This window comes from Littorina saxatilis, linkage group LG4 (assembly GCF_037325665.1).
Source record: "Littorina saxatilis isolate snail1 linkage group LG4, US_GU_Lsax_2.0, whole genome shotgun sequence".
Classification (NCBI taxonomy): Eukaryota; Metazoa; Mollusca; class Gastropoda; order Littorinimorpha; family Littorinidae; genus Littorina; species Littorina saxatilis.
In genome coordinates, this window is record NC_090248.1 from 67,906,718 (window position 1) to 67,923,554 (window position 16,837).

The following is a 16,837-nucleotide window of genomic DNA, read 5'->3' on the forward strand; positions in this document are numbered from 1 at the left end:
GATCTCTAAAGATCGGAAAAAAATCAGGTCTCAAAAAGGACCTTGACCAAGCTCTAGTGCCTGTAACTGCACGCCAAATCTATGCAGGACACAAACCGTAAAATACGTACAGTGGAACCCCCTTTTAGGACCTTACAAATCTAAGCAAATCCGATCTAGAAAGGAGGGATTCTTGAAAATGAGGCAAATTCAGACATAATGAAACCACAGGAATGCAGAATAAAAAGAATGTCAGTTGTACTGACCTGTTTCCTGACCAGCTTGCGGTCAGCCAGGATCTGAAAGTTGTAGAAGAGCGTCTTGACCGGCAGGCCAAGAGGGGAGGTGCTGTAGTTAGGGATGAAGGAGCCACTGGTCAGACCATTCCTGCGACTTCTGCAACAAACACCACACTGAGACTCTGGTCAGACCATTCCTGCGACTTCTGCAACAAACACCACACTGAGACTCTAGCTGTAAGCTTGGAAAATCCCTCCAACCAGACTTGTACATACAAAAGAATGAGACTACAGCTGTAAGCTTCACACATCCCCCCTAACAACAGACTTCTGCAAAAATACTAGACATAGCCATGGAAAACTGTGTTATCTCAGATGATAATTTAAAGGTCCTTGTCTACATTTTTATACCGAAATCGCCATTTGACCATTAAAGGTCCTTGTCTACATTTTTATACCGAAATCGCCATTTGACCATTAAAGGTCCTTGTCTACATTTTTATACCGAAATCGCCATTTGACCATTAAAATGCAGAGTCTATTATCTACAATTATCAACAATACACCCCCTTTCGATCAGGAAAGACGAAGCCAGTGTAGCCGTTTGAAAATTCATTGTAGTATTCCAGCGTAGTACTCATAGTAGGATATCCTTATTTGGAAAATGCCAAGCGCAAAACTCCTCTCAAATCCCGTGCATTGCGTGTGTTTAAAAAAAAGCGTGGACAGCGCTCCAGTGTTATGCTGCACTTGTTTGGGCGTGGCTATAAGCATAGTGACATGAATTTGATTGGTCAGTATTTTTAGGCAAAGCACATGTTCTCAGCAAACAGAAAACGAAATATTGGAAGCGTGAGTCACGCTACCCAAAAATAAAATCTTTTTTTACATGTATTTTTTTTTCTATAACTTTTTTCCCCATGGTTCATTCATCATCTGACATAACTTTTTAGCGAAATCTATACATAAGATTATTGAAAAAAAGCAAAAATGTAGACGACCACCTTTAATGTGTGGTGCATACATATATAGATCACATCATTAAACAACATCAAACATAAATAGTAACAGCATAAAATAATAAAATTCAGTGTCAATGCACAATAAAAATACTTCGATCTGATATGCTTCCTCTTTTCTTAACATTGTGACCGATAAATGTGGATATCACAGCCACATCCAACGATAACTTACGCTATTACTTTATTGAAAACAGAATTATGACAATACCATTTATATTGCTGGTCTGACCTAAATATTAAGTTAGAAACTTGCAAAAATATGTTTGCTTCTATACGGTTGCTTTCTGACAATTGCAGACAAACACACACACACACACACACACACACACACACACACACACACACACACACACACAGTAATACACAAGGAAACACACAAGAAAGCACACACACACACACACAGCCACAGCAAACCTTCCAATTCTTTCCAGCAGACAGAACTGTATTACACCCTCGTTCACGAACGACAGTGTGATTGGGCTGCCAGTCAACACAACGTTGCGCTGTGATTGGCTTGCCACGGCCACCAGGCTCCGCCCCCACCTGAAATAAATTCATTCAGTACTGGCAACACCATTTTTGCTGCTGTCTCCCGAATAATCCCCTGGAAGTGACATTACATACTGAAAAAAGCATTTTGAGATTCATTCAGTGTGACGATGTGTCTCAAACGGGGCTAAATCAGAAGATTGCTCTTTTGTCTTCAGAACATATATATTCAAGCATATATCCTGAACACAAAATTTGACAGATTTTGTTAATTCACACACGTACTGGTTTTCTCTGCTTGTTTCCACTGAAAAAAATATTCAACAGACAACTGTCCCCATCTCTATATATTATGTGAAGTGCATACATACCGACATTTATTTGAGTAACTTTGGTGGGGATTTTGAAATAAATCAGCACCTACAAAACTCAAACAAGCCAGTAGATAATCATACCCATGCATATTGATTAACAAACATTTAATTTTAATAGTGTGTGCATGAACGCTCAAACACCTTCAACACTCAAAAGCCAACACAAGTCAATGACTTTAAAAAAAAAAAGAAAGATTTCTCTTGACCAAATGTTTGTTCCTTCTGTTAACCTTAGAGACGATGGATTGCCATCTTGACGTGGTCGAGGGGCTTGCGTGCCTCAGCGATCCATAGAGCTATGCCGGCGGGAAATTTGTCTCCTAGTAGGGCCACCCAAGCCGGACAGGTCACGTCTGACAAAGCGTAATCCACTAGTCCTCCAGGTTGGGGGTTGGGCACTGGGCTAACAACCCAGTCCCTTAAAAAAAAAGACTTGTTACGGAAATAGCAACAACAACCTTCGAGACATGAATGCAAATCTACCTTTCCATTGCATCTTCGTAGGAACACAAGATGTTGCCGTCTTCGTCTCGCACCTCTCCAGTGACATCTTTGCGTGTTTTGAAAGTTGTGCAGCTGCCCACCACACCTCCTTCATTCACAGGTTCAAACCCATAGAGTTCTGTTCCATGGCTCTCCTGCAACAACAGGTTCAAACCCATAGAGTTCTGTTCCATGGCTCTCCTGCAACAACAGGTTCAAACCCATAGAGTTCTGTTCCATGGCTCTCCTGCACCAACAGAAATCAAACAGGAAACGACACCTTGCTTTTGACTCACTCCTCATCCTGATTTTAGGACACTCATGCTGATGAAATCTATTAATGAGTGCATGTAACTGTGGTCAAACTTTTAACAAATCAATCAAACTACAAGACACACTGGATTTTAATATATGTACGACTTGGTGCCAAAAGATACACATAAAGGTGCTTGTGTCATCTAATCCCCACAAAACAATGATGAAATCAATGTGCTGCTTTCCATGTTTGTTTGTTTGTTTGTTTGTTTGTTTGCTTAACGCCCAGCCGACCACGAAGGGCCATATCAGGGCGGTGCTGCTTTGACATATAACGTGCGCCACACACAAGACAGAAGTCACAGCACAGGCTTCTTGTCTCACCCAGTCACATTATTCTGACACTGGACCAACCAGTCCTAGCACTAACCCCATAATGCCAGACGCCAGACGGAGCAGCCACCAGATTACCAATTTTAAAGTCTTAGGTATGACCCGGCCCGGGTTCGAACCCACGACCTCCCGATCACGGGGCGGACGCCTTACCACTAGGCCAACCGTGCCGGTGCTGCTTTCCACGTGCAGGGAGTGTGCGGGAGTATGATTGAATATACAGTGTTGATAATTTCAAGTAAAGTGGTTCTGGAGATATTTTTTAAAATCGCTGACCCGAACAAAAATTGAACGGCGAACATGTTGGATACTGCCTTTGTTCACATCCATGATGTATTTCTGTACATCTGAGAGATCGACAAGAAGAAGAAGAAGAAGATGATGTATTTCAAAACCACCCAAAATACAATAAAATTCAATCAAATGAAAGAGAAATTCTTTGTTCAACACTAAGTGCAGTTACTCTTGCTTTCAAATGTTACGATTTATTCAAAGCAAAAGATGAGGCAGTTGGACGTAAGAATAAGATGTGTCATTATGCAAACTTATCACATTTACTCATGAACAGAGTCTTGCCTTGAAAAACAAAAAAATGATAAAGCACTGTCTCGGTAAAAATGCAATGCAGGCAAAAAATATGAAGAACTGGATTTGATAAAATCTTTTTAACCGATTGTTTGAAGCAGTTGGAATTTGTCGCAATATCTTACGTCCGACACCATTGCTTCTTAGAACGTAAAATGATTGCTTCTTAGAACGTTAAATGATTGTCTTTTTCTCAAAAAACATAAAAGACTTCATCTTTTTCTTTCTTTCTTTATTTGGTGTTTAACGTCGTTTTCAACCACGAAGGTTATATCGCGATGGGGAAAGGGGGGAGATGGGATAGAGCCACTTGTCAATTGTTTCTTGTTCACAAAAGCACTAATCAAAAATTTGCTCCAGGGGCCTGCAACGTAGTACAATATATTACCTTACTGGGAGAATGCAAGTTTCCAGTACAAAGGACTTAACATTTCCTACATACTGCTTGACCAAAATCTTTACAAAAATTGACTATATTCTATACAAGAAACACATAACAAGGGTAAAAGGAGAAACAGATCCGTTAGTCGCCTCTTACGACATGCTGGGGAGCATCGGGTAAATTCTTCCCCCTAACCCGCGGGGGTCTTCATCTTTTTCTTCTACATGCTTTTAAAAGATTCACAAAACACAGTTTTTGTCTACAAGTAACTTTTTGTTGCACCTCCTCTGTCCAGCTCTTGTGTTGAACGTTTGGCACTAGGTTATATACCCAGTGACCAGTGTTCCCTGTGTTGAACGTTTGGCACTAGGTTATATACCCAGTGACCAGTGTTCCCTGTGTTGAACGTTTGGCACTTGACTAGGTTATATACCCAGTGACCAGTGTTCCCTGGAGATCTTGTGTTGAACGTTTGGCACTAGGTTATATACCCAGTGACCAGTGTTCCCTGTGTTGAACGTTTGGCACTAGGTTATATACCCAGTGACCAGTGTTCTCTGTGTTGAACGTTTGGCACTAGGTTATATAGCCAGTGACCAGTGTTCCCTGTGTTGAACGTTTGGCACTAGGTTATATACCCAGTGACCAGTGTTCCCTGTGTTGAACGTTTGGCACTAGGTTATATACCCAGTGACCAGTGTTCCCTGTGTTGAACGTCTGGCACTAGGTTATATACCCAGTGACCAGTGTTCCCTGTGTTGAACGTTTGGCACTAGGTTATATACCCAGTGACCAGTGTTCCCTGGTGAAAGTTGTCAAACTTGTCTAAGAAACAAAATAATAAAATAAAATAAATACAAGACGCACTGGATGGTGGTATATCCCTCGTGCGGTGTGCATGTGCTGAAAGCGCTCAAACTTCTCGACATCTTTGCGAGGTTCTGGCAGCTGGTAGAAGGTCAGTTCATCATGACTGACCACTGCTTCCCACAGGTACGCCTGCACCCGCTCATTCAGCGTCAGCTGAAAATCTTCTCTCTCTTCCAGTCGCACCCACAGAGAGGGAAGGGTCAGGCCTGTAAAGAGACAGAGATGGGAACACGTTATATATATGTATGCCCTCAGTGGACCCCCCCCCCCCCCTCCCTTTTAAGACCACCCTTTTGAACATCCTGCTTTCTCAGACTTTCTGTTCATAAACTCAAAATGTATCACGATTTTAAAGGCACATCCCTTCTCAGACAAAAACCTTGGCTCCGTTTTTCAGATCTGGCCAGGGTTTTACCTGGGATAAGACTATCACGCAACTTGGTCAAATACCAAAGATCAACATCCTGTGAGGATCACTGAATCAAACAAAACTGAACAAAATAGCTAAAACTAAGTAAATAAATAAAAACAATTACTAGCATTAATTTAAAATGGGCTAAAATCAAAAATAAGTTTGACCATAATATATAACTGCACACTGATTTACCTTCAAGCCCCTCCAAGGCAATTTCCTCCACCAGTGTATCATTGCAGTTGCAGTTGGCCATGTCCCCAACTACACTATCCCTGGAATATCACAAAATAACAATAAATAGTAAATTCATAACACTTTCCATTTGACAACACAAACATAAAAGGTGCATTTAACTCATTGTCTCCCTGGTATGGATATATCCACTCATATAGCTCTATATCTGACCAGGTACGGATATATCCGCACCAGACTGTTAGCTTCAGTCGCTTTCTGTAACTTCGATCTAACGCCTGCATTCCAGCATGTTGATACACAGTTTCTACACAGTTATTACAATTCTGAGTGACCTGCTGCAGCACAGCTGGTCTCGGCTAAAAAAATAAAATGGGTCAACATAGGTGGGGTAAAAAGTGGTGTCGAATGGCAAATTCGCTTCGCGAACGGAAGTTAACGCCGGAGTGTATACAGGGGTCAGAATTTTGTACACACTCTGAGTGAATAGCCAGTGCGAAGAATTATAGATGTCCCTGCATGCTTCTTCTCTCCCTTATATTGTCCTATCTGGTATTGAGGTCTAACGAATGACGTCTCACAACGTGCGCGGTTGTCCTTGGCGGTCAAGAAAGCCGCGGGCGCCGCCGCGATCATTGCGCAGACGACACTTCTAGACCGCCAATATTTTTTGTGCGCATCACGTGCTCCACATAAATCGGCCGGAAACGAAGCAATTGGGAAACCTGGATAGGATCGGGTATAGGATCTTAATTCTTATCAATATCCCAAATAGACCTCTCAAGACTAAGAGCTTTTCATTTTTTTCGAGTCAACACGGTAGATTAGATCATAGAAGGTAGAAGATATGGGAGGAAGGGGAAGATAAAAAAGATTCCAGTTGAAAAAACTGCATGTGAAATTAAAAAAAGGTTGACAGGATAGTATGTAACTGTGTGTTCTGTGCTAACTGTGTGTGTTCTTTTCATGGGAATGTGTGTCGGGAGGGGGGGGAGCCAGTTGTACTTGAAGCTTCTATGCAAGAGAAGAAAAAGTGATGGGCAAGGGGGGAAGCTATTAGACTAGAGGAGGGAGCTAGAAATTATGAGGATCCCATTTGGATTTGAAATGATTTCAGTTCAAGATTACCATTTGGTAATCTTGAACTTTAGTGTGTTAAATTCATAGCTCAAAATTCAGTGGTATTCTTTACTTATTTTTGATACAAGTCCATGTAAACAAGTCAAAGAACATATGTCGTGAAATTAATTGAAAGATTGAGCTCCAAACTTATTAAGCATAATTAATTGATTTGGTTGTTTGATCGACAAAAATGACGCGAAAACGCTTACGTTTTCCACCAAGGGACATTATTTACACCATAAAGTAATGCCCCCTGTCGGATTGAACGGATAATTCCGTCTTTGACGCATGTTCACGAAATGCATTCGTACACTAAGGTACAGTTCATTCCGTGAGGTTCTGCAAGTTTGGAGGCTTAGGTGCCTCTGAATTCTGAGCTTTTAATTGAACACACTAAAGTTCAAGATTTCCACAATTTAACACCGGAGGGTTCATTGGAGTGCACAAACTGTAAGGTGAAATTTATTTTACGTTGAGTGGTAAGGAATGTGATGAAATAGATTGCACGCAGCACTGAAAGTGAAACTAGTGAAAGTGACATGAAAAGTGTTAAATGCTTTCCCCTCATTCTAATACAATAAGATCGCAACGGTTTGGTGTATGAATGCAGAGCTTAATTGGTTGTTAATCTCCCAGCATGACCTCAAAAAAGACTGTGAGAAAACGAGTTTTAAGTCTAAGTCACTACTAAGTGAACAGTACTCACACACATTTCCAGCGCGGAGCAAAAGTAGAAGGGAACTAACTCTGACATATACGTTAAATTCAAGAATGCGAACGAATGGGAAACGTGCTGTTTGAGGATAGTTGACGTCAAGGGTGATTCGTCAATCAAGATGGCGGCTCCCATGCCTAACAGTAAGATGCATTTTATGAAGGAGCAAATGTCCGCTGCTGTGGGTAACAGCAGCGTCGTGGTGAAGATGATTGCATGTGCCGTGGTTATTGGTTACTTACTGTCGTTCGTCACTTCAGCAATTCCTTTTATGACGGTCACTCCGGGCTATGTGATGCCACCCAACGCCCGTGTTTACAGTTTTTTCATGTACTGTTTCGTGGAGCTACATTTCTGGCACGTAATTACTGATATTGCCGTCGTTGTTCTGTGTGGGAAGCTTCTGGAGCCGCTGTGGGGCGCCCCGGACATGCTTATCTTCTTCGTTGTGGTCAATCTTGGAGTTGGCTTCGTCACTGCTCTGCTCTACATCGTGACTTACCTTGTAACGCTTAACGAGGACTACTTGTTCGATGTCCACATTTATGGTATGGCGGGCTACATCGCAGGGTTCTGCGTGGCGGTCAAGCAAGTCATGCCTGACCACTGTGTGGCCAATATGCCGATCGGCAAGATGCGCAACACGCACATCCCCCTAGCGTTGTTGCTGATCACCATCTTGTTGAAGATGCTTGGTGCACTACCAGGCCACTACCCCTGCATGTTTGGCTCTGGCATCCTCATCAGTTGGATCTACCTGCGCTTCTACCAAAAGCACAGCAATGGCAACCGTGGTGACATGGGTGACAACTTTAGTTTCGCAAGGTAACCTTAACATTATTCGGATAGTTTTGTATGACACTGACAGATATTAACCACCCATCTATCAGTCAGCAGACTTTTTGTTGTTGGCCGTGGCTGGAGGTCCGGCAAGCCGGATCCTGAGCCTGGGGGCTCAAGCACCGGCGAGTCGGTGCTCGAGCCCCCAGGCTCAGGAACCGGCACTTACATAGCTGCTCACCCTGTAAATGATTTGTGTTTTGTATGAGTTTCTAATCGCTGTTCAATTCAAAGAACTGTGGAGAAAGATTGATAATGATCAATGTTGGATTCAGAAAGACGTGTATTTCGGCAACAGCGCGGTCACTGATTAGCGACTGACCATAGCGAGAGATGCGGTTCGTTCGCAGGTGTCCGCGTGATTCTGTCGAAGTATCTCGATGCAAAGTAGATTTATCTTTTGTCATAAATAAAACTTGTTTTTTGTTTGTTTCCATGTTAAGTATTTATTTCCTGCATTTTGTATTAACTAATGCTGCTTCAATCTAGCCTCGCGGACGAATTCAGTGATCCGGGCAATGCCGAATCACTGAGTGACTCGTAATATAAGCTGCTTTGTTGTTGCGATCTCACTTCGATCACCAAAATGCTTGGAATAAAGAATAGAGCAAAGGAAAGTTAAGAGGGGGGGAAATAAGTAAAACAGATTATCTTTTTAAAGAAAAAAGAAAAAATGGACGGCGATGGCTGGGCTCGAACCGGCGACCTCATGATTTCTAGCGCATGTCACTAACCACTGAGCTAAGAAGGCAAGCTGAGTGATGAGTGAAAAATAGGAAGGTCTATTTTGTGAGATACTGGGGGCTCCGGATCCGGCTTGCCGGATCCCGAGCCACTCCGTTTGTTATTTGAATCAAATTGATGCACTCTGTACTGAGCTCACAGTTTCAATTAAGTATCCATGGTGGGCAAGTTAGGTTTGTCCCGATATTATGTATAAGGCCAAAAAAAAAAAATTGTCTGTTTAGGGTAACCCGACCGACCCTATCGATTTGGCGCCGACCCAAAAACTTTTTTTTGATTTCAAAAAAAAAAAAAAAAAAAAAGAGGTAAAAATGCTAAAAAGAGACATTTGGCGTTTCTTTCTCTCCCTTTCTCTCTGTTTTATTTATACGTTAGTTTTGAAACATGTATTCATCAAATATAAGAAGTGAATGTTCAGCCAACATAGCATTTACACACACAAAAAAAAAAAAAACAACCAAAAAAAAAAAAAATTTACCTACCTACCGACCCTACTTTTTTTGGTCATGTTACCCTAAACAGACAATTTTTTTTTTTTGGCCTAAATTAGTGTGTCCAGTGTTTATCAAAATTTGTTTTCTTTCCTTTTTGCTCATTTCCTTGCAGGTACTGACAGGAAAGCTACAGTTACCTTGTTGAGTTGTTGATGACACTAATATTATCATTTTTTGCAGCTTCTTCCCCAACCAGCTGCAGCCGATGATTGCCATCCTGTCCAACACAGTCTTCAACTTTCTGATCCGAGTGAAAGTCTGCAAGAAGCCGCAGCGACGATACGACGTCAGCTCCCCCACCACCATCACCGTCACTCTGCCCGGCACAGAGCCACACGATGCTGAGAGAAGAAAGTGAGTGCCAATGTTTTACATTTAGTCAATTCTGGAACTTTTTATTTTATTTTTTATATCAGTTGCATGCAGGCTGCTTCAACCCTGAGGTTGTTTTTTTTGCCTTTCTTATTTTGTTATTTCTTTTCTATTTTTGTAAGGCGGGCATCCTTCAGTTGTCTTTTTTTCAATCATATAAAATAATCAAACTATTTTTTTTGGCCTCAATTTAAAATCAAACATGCAGATTATATATGTTGAATGTTTAGTTGCAGGATTATTTGATACTGATGCCATGGGTGCTTTTCCCCCCACACATGTTAAATGAGGAGGGATTATTATCAGAAAAAAGTAGGCGCCTCTATCAGAGTTTGATAAGCTGCACAAATAATTAACTGTTTTTCAGGCCCTTTGGTGCTACAAAATTGATGTTTACAGTATGTGACATCAAAGAAGATTTGAATGCAAAACATGAGATTTACTAAGTGATTGCTAAAAAGTAGTCAGACAGAAAAGACACGTATACATGTATACAAATTCTAACTTTCATTGCTTCATGGTTTTTGAGTCACTTGAGAAAAAGTGACTATGTAATCGGTCAGTGTTAGTCTGTCCGGCCGGCCGGCCGTAGACACCACCTTAACGTTGGACTTTTCTCGGAAACTATCAAAGCGATCGGGCTCATATTTTGTTTAGTCGTGACCTCCAATGACCTCTACACTTTAACGATGGTTTCGTTGACCTTTGACCTTTTTCAAGGTCACAGGTCAGCGTCAAAGGAAAAATTAGACATTTTATATCTTTGACAAAGTTCATCGGATGTGATTGAAACTTTGTAGGATTATTCTTTACATCAAAGTATTTACATCTGTAGCCTTTTACGAACGTTATCAGAAAAACAAGGGAGATAACTAGCCTTTTCTGTTCGGCAACACACAACTTAACGTTGGGCTTTTCTCGGAAACTATAAAAGTGACCGGGCTCAAATTTTATGTGAACGTGACTCATTGTGTTGTGAATAGCAATTTCTTCCTGTCCATCTGATGCCTCATATAATATTCAGAACTGCGAAAGTGACTCGATCGAGCGTTTGCTCTTCTTGTTGAACTTTAGTTCTTTTAGTTATAGCTAGACTGACTGAGGTTTGTCTGCAGTATATTTTTTGTGTCTGCGTTAAAGGCTTTGCGCAGATGACAGGTATTATTAATATTGTGTCTGTTGCTATTGAATTAAATGTTCAACTGATTACCCTTTGCATTATTATATTATTATTATTGTTGTATTGAATCAGAACACTTCCAGTTTGCATACTTGTTCAAGATTTTTGGTTGTTGTAGTTGTTACTTCAATGAAGGACTGCACGACTTGTACTTTGTCTTCTCACTTTACAAATTACTTGCATGTTTTTCATGCCTTGATCATTTTAATTTAAGTATAGAGGTCAGTTAGATATTGTACTGTTGCTATCAACAAGTTATGCGAATACTAGATGGGGGGGGGCTTAACGTCTTAACAGAAAGCTTGCCTTAGGGACAAGTTATGCATCTTGTTACCCTCTTTTATAGGAGGGAGAGTGGAGGAAGTAATAGAGTGTTGGGTCTCATTATAATGAAGTCCATACACTAGGTTGACATTTTGTGCAATAACTAGTTGCATCAAAACTCAAAGTCAAAGACATTTGGGGTAGAAGGAGAGTGGTAAAGCTGTTGCAAAACTGACAATAGAGAGAGATGAGGGTGTTGGGTAGAAGGAGAGTGGTAAAGCTGTTGCAAAACTGACAATAGAGAGAGATGAGGATGGTCAGGGAAGAAGGGGGTGGGGGATGAGCTGATTAGTTCAATTTGTGTTTGCATGCTCATTTTAAGACAAAATAATGTTAAATTTCCACACCTGATGACAGTGATATGGTTGGCTTTAAATTTGAAAGAGTTTGGGTTGAAAGAAAGGTCTCATAGCCATTTGATACTTTTGGATATATTATGTACCAGAGCCTTTAATGAAAGTGTTGATGTTCTTGCAGGCAACTTGCACTGAAGGCGCTGAACGACCGACTGAACAAAGGCGACACGGCCCCGGCCTGGCCTTCCATGGATGATGACGCACCTGCCAGCCCCACCACCCCCACCTCCCAGGACACCCCCACCTCCATCTCCATCCAGACGACGTCCTCCCCGCCCACCGCCCCCATGCCTGCCATGCCCGCTAAGCTGCCGCTGCCGGAATTCAAAGATCCCAGTAGAAAAGAGGGTGGTGGTGGAACGTAGAGATACAGTATCAGCTTGTAGTGCTCACCATACCAGTCTACCTTTGCTTCAACGTTTCTGTGATCTTATCCATCTCCATAACCATGTCTGTTTTAGTGTTAGGGGGATGTACAGTTGTACCTGCCGTGAATGGTCACCCTGTGGACCAGCTGAAAGCGTCCCTACATTGCAGGTGGCCTGTCTAGGCAGGTATATTTTGGTCAAGGTTAAAGAGAAAGGGACTGCAGAAAGTGTCCTTTTTCAGGAGGTGTCCCGTGATCGGAGGGGCCTCGCCTTGCAGGTAACACTAAGGTATACTTTGGTCACGGTTTTAGTGAAAGGGACTGCAGAAAGTGTCCTTTATTTGGAGGTGGCCTCTGATCGGAGGGGTCTCGCATAGCAGGTACCACTAAGTGAATGTTCATGTTGAAGGTTATTTTGGCATCATCCCAAAGTAGCCCCATGGAAGTTGTGAATTGAAAGAAGAAAGGCGATTTAAGATCCTCTTAGTGTAACACTAAAAGAACCCCACACGGCGATTCTTCTGCGTTCATGTCTGCAATTCCTACATGCACTCGCCTTTTGTTATTAATGAGGTTTGATGTGTTAATAACAGTTTTTTCCCACATTTTAGGCTGTCATACTTCTTTTTATTTTACTTTTTAGGATGTTGGGTGTTGATTTTTTCCCTTTGCAAGGTTTCTTGAAATGGTCCCTAAACAAACAGACATGTGTTGTTATAAACATAGTCATTCAGAATGTCTCTCTAATTGTTCTCTCTCTCTCTCTCTCTCTCTCTCTCTCTCTCTCTCTCTCTCTCTCTCTCTCTCTCTCTCTTCTTCATAATTGAAATATTTTTCTATGTGGTTAAACTTGAAGGCAGACTTCTTCCTTGTTCATAATACCATTTCCCAGAAGCAAATCTGCACATATGTTTGATACACATTGCTCTGTGTTACTGTAACAGTATATTCTTCACTTTTGAGACAGTCCATAGTATCCTATCTTTAAATTTTGTTTGAAATGTGCAAGAACTATTAAGCATCTTGTATACGTATAATTTGTATTCATATTTGTGAGTTCATCTGACAAAGAAAAAAAAAGTTGCATGGATACTGGCAAAACTTATGTTCAAAAGGCCCCCTTTCTGAAGAAAAATAGATATGGTAAGTGCACTCAGTTTTGCAAATATTGCCAGCTTGTAGAGAAATGTTTTTGTCGGCCTAATAAAAATTATAAAGATCACAAGTTAGTTATCATAGTTTGCTGTGTTTAGGACATTAGTTTACATGTGTGTTTACTAAATAGAACAACCATGCTGAAATGGTATTCTTTTTATTGTTAACCTTCACCGTACTTAGTGGGTCGTGGATGACCCAGAGCCTCACAAAATCGTCTTTATCTCTAAAACTGTTTGGAGTTTTTAATTGAGACTTCATGTAATCTCCAATCACCATACAACCTTCCCATTGCCCAACTTTTAAAAGATTATCTTTGTAAACAAAAAAATAAACAATGAAGTAATTTGAACTACACAGTCCGGATGACGTGGGTTGTGAACGACCTATATGGAATTACGTGAAGAATTTTACGCTGTTTATCCTTATTCAAATGACGTGGGTTGTGTACGACCTATACTCTGCAAAGAGGCAGCAAAACATTTATTCCTAGTCGGATGGCGTGGGTTGTGTACGACCCATACCTTTTACATTGAATCCTTCTTTGGAAAGTATAGGCCGTATGCGACCCACATAATCCGGGTTGTGTAGTCCAAATCGTGATCCGGTGAAGGTTAAAGGAAAATAGTAATTTGTATAAGTTTGCATCTATACAGACTGAAATTGTATCATTTAGAAGTTTGACAGTGTTTGTACACTATACATGTTGATGTCCCAAAGAATGTGAAAGGTGTTAATACAGTAATGAACCTTTCAATTTTGCCACCTACAATGCTCATACTAGATTGTTTGATCGTTTCATTAGTTCATCAAAAAACAGGTGCTTGTATATTGTCCGTTTTCACTGTCTTAAAAAGTCTTTACAGAATGTGCAATTCACAGAGCACACTCTTTAAAAAAACGTGTGCATTGAGGGTAAAGTAATTCAAGTTAGTGTTTTCTTATTTATTTGGCTGCGATCATTATCCTATGAAGTATGAACCATTCTATATATTTTCATTATTAGCCATGTAAATGCTTGCAGTACTTTTACCCAAGTGGTCACTTTATTTTGCAAAATCATTAGTTCAAAAAGGACTTGTCATGTTTCCCCTTACTATCTGAGCTTTACGCAACTTTTTTTTATTCCTTGTCTTCTTTTGGCGCTAATTAAACTGTTCACCAGTTTGATTTTTTTCATCTACTTCTTTCATTTTAATTAGAAAGACTACATTGTTTCTGCTGATGTATCATATGTTTGAGGTATGTACATGTATATCCATAAGTCAAACATATTATCATTTCAAAGGGTGTAAACAAAATACTTGTGCTTTGTTGAAAAATCGAGGGTATGTCTTTACATGAATCAAGTGGGAAAGCTTTATATTGCTTTGTGTTTTAGTTGGGATGCATACAAGAACTTGTGTGAATGCTGAAGTGTATGAATACATAAACATGTTACTCTGGGTGTGCCTGTTTGTATTTCCATAATTGAATGATACATACACTGTGAATTATTTTAATGAACCTTTTTTTCTTTTTATACTTTGGTATTATAAACACTTGGTGGGATTTTCAGTTAATAACATACGTGACGCAGTTTGAATTAAAACATGGTTGCAAGACCATCAGCTAAAGAATGAAGCTCGTGATTCATTTTTGCATGATGAGAATGACTATTGTTAAAGTTAGTGCATGAGTATATATATAAATATTTGTTTGGGTTTGAAGGTTGTTAGTCTGCGGATAGCCTTGTAAGTTTTAAATGTTAAGCCAATATATTTATTTAACTATCAATCATTTATTATCTATCTAATGCTTGTATTAGACAGCTTTTCTGACAATATTTGTTCCAGCAACCATAATTAAAGTCATTGACATTGTGATCATAGTCTACAGCTGATCTTGTAGTTTCTTATGTTTTCTGTTACATACTAGCTAGCTAGCTAGTATCACATACTGATGGGACATTCAGAAAGGCTTAACCAATCTCATTTGACTCAGAGCTTCATTTATACGAGTACTGTACTTCTGTACCCATGTCAGAAAAAGCCGCAATATTATGAAATAATTTTGTATGTACCGTAGTTCGTTGTGTTCCTTAATCGGTCTTGGACTGCATACATTAACAGCTTTTGGCAGAATTTTTATAATGAATAATACTTTTGACTAATTTCTGATTTTGAGGAATAAAATATGTGTTGTCTGCATGTTGACTTTGTCTCTGCTTAAAGGCATATGTACGCGCTCCCGTGTTTACAAAGTGTAGTTTGCCCATAATCGATGTCAAACGCACCATAAGACCATGTAATGACGATATGTCGCCATGCGCGGACCATATACATGCATTACAGCTTGTTTTAGAGTCTCAAAAACTTTGGATGTAAACAAAGACGCGGAGTTATTTCCCTTGCGTCAACGCTACCTCTGTTGGCAAATCTATAAATAGGACGATCCAGATCAAAATGAAAATTAACATATCTCAACATTGAAGGGGTCCTAGACCACAATATTTTGCAGGGAACTTAATTTAGCATGTCTCCAGCTGTTGGTAAAGCAATTAGCGTGTATAGTCATCGAGTACATATGGCTTTAATAGTAGAGTCATCCTGTTATTGGCTTAATAAACCCATACAGCTCCAACGTCGCAATTAAGCGACAGCATATCTCGATCCTGATTTACATGTCAAATAAAAGATGGGCTTTCGGAAGCTTTCATCTTCAAAAATATGTCCACTGGTTCAAGTGGCTGAAGGCCGAATTAAGGTTTTGTTGGAATGATAGTGATAGGCTAGAAACCTTGAAGTAAAATAGATGGGGCTAAAAGGGTTATGTGCATTTGGTTGCGGCATCAACTGATTTGATTATTAATCTGCTTCAAAGTACTAGCTTCGCAAGAATGTTTTAATTCTTGTTAATAGATAGAAAGTAATAACACCAGAACATTAAAAAAACAAAACTCTTTTTATATTACAATGAAGACGAGCATGAACAACAAAGAAAGTTCAACCTTGACATTGTGTAATGACTTTCATGAGGAAGTGCCACTACTAACTTTTCTTCCTGGTTTTGGGTTGTAACTATTTGTTTGTAGTAAATACTAACCTTCATGAAATGTAAGTGAATCTGCATTGTTTGGTATTTCACATTCCATGTTAAAAATGTCTCACGTTTAGTTGTTTAGAAGGGTGTATAAGGTATCAAATAAAAAATAATCATAGTATTTGAAACGGAACATACTTTTACCTAGTAAAACTTTTAGTTTGTGAAGCTTGGAGGTAGAAACTTGAACTTGTGGCTTATAAAACAGACATGTTTTTGTTTTAATGTACATTTACTTTGTTTTGCATTATTATGATTGTTGAGGTCATGTTTACTTCAGTGATGGTCAAATGTTAATGATTTAATTTATTTTTGTGAATAAACATTCTTATTTCAAAAGTTGCACAGTTTTTGTTCCTAGATTTTGAGAATTAATTAAAGATTTTTAAATAGTGATGACAATGGCTCA

The 16,837-nt window shown here is 39.9% G+C and overlaps 2 protein-coding genes across 2 annotated transcripts in view; one reads left to right on the top strand and one right to left on the bottom strand.

Moving 5' to 3' along the window:
- LOC138963703 (general transcription factor 3C polypeptide 1-like) overlaps nt 1-5,752 on the bottom strand; it is a 64,367-nt gene extending 58,615 nt beyond the window's left edge. Inside the window, exons 1-5 of the mRNA XM_070335549.1 lie at nt 5,679-5,752; nt 5,069-5,277; nt 2,587-2,741; nt 1,655-1,783; nt 246-375 (exon numbers count right to left, since the gene is read on the bottom strand). Of these exons, the coding sequence (XP_070191650.1) occupies nt 246-375; nt 1,655-1,783; nt 2,587-2,741; nt 5,069-5,277; nt 5,679-5,739 (684 nt within the window). The 5' untranslated portion in view covers nt 5,740-5,752. The remainder of the gene's footprint in view (nt 1-245; nt 376-1,654; nt 1,784-2,586; nt 2,742-5,068; nt 5,278-5,678) is intronic.
- Nucleotides 5,753-7,617: 1,865 nt separating this feature from the next.
- On the top strand, nt 7,618-16,770 carry LOC138965457 (transmembrane protein 115-like). The gene is made up of 3 exons (XM_070337613.1): nt 7,618-8,340; nt 9,774-9,947; nt 11,947-16,770. Exons 1-3 carry the CDS (start codon nt 7,637-7,639, stop codon nt 12,188-12,190), a joined length of 1,122 nt encoding a protein of 373 aa, XP_070193714.1. The 5' UTR covers nt 7,618-7,636; the 3' UTR covers nt 12,191-16,770.
- The last annotated feature ends 67 nt before the right edge of the window (nt 16,771-16,837 follow it).

What these genes read in the sequence shown, in the direction of transcription:
- LOC138965457 (XM_070337613.1), top strand. Translation starts at nt 7,637, where the DNA reads ATGGCGGCTCCCATGCCTAACAGTAAGATGCATTTTATGAAGGAGCAA. An exon ending in GACAACTTTAGTTTCGCAAG is followed by an intron (nt 8,341 to 9,773) that starts GTAACCTTAACA and finishes CATTTTTTGCAG; the next exon opens with CTTCTTCCCCAACCAGCTGC. An exon ending in CACGATGCTGAGAGAAGAAA is followed by an intron (nt 9,948 to 11,946) that starts GTGAGTGCCAAT and finishes ATGTTCTTGCAG; the next exon opens with GCAACTTGCACTGAAGGCGC.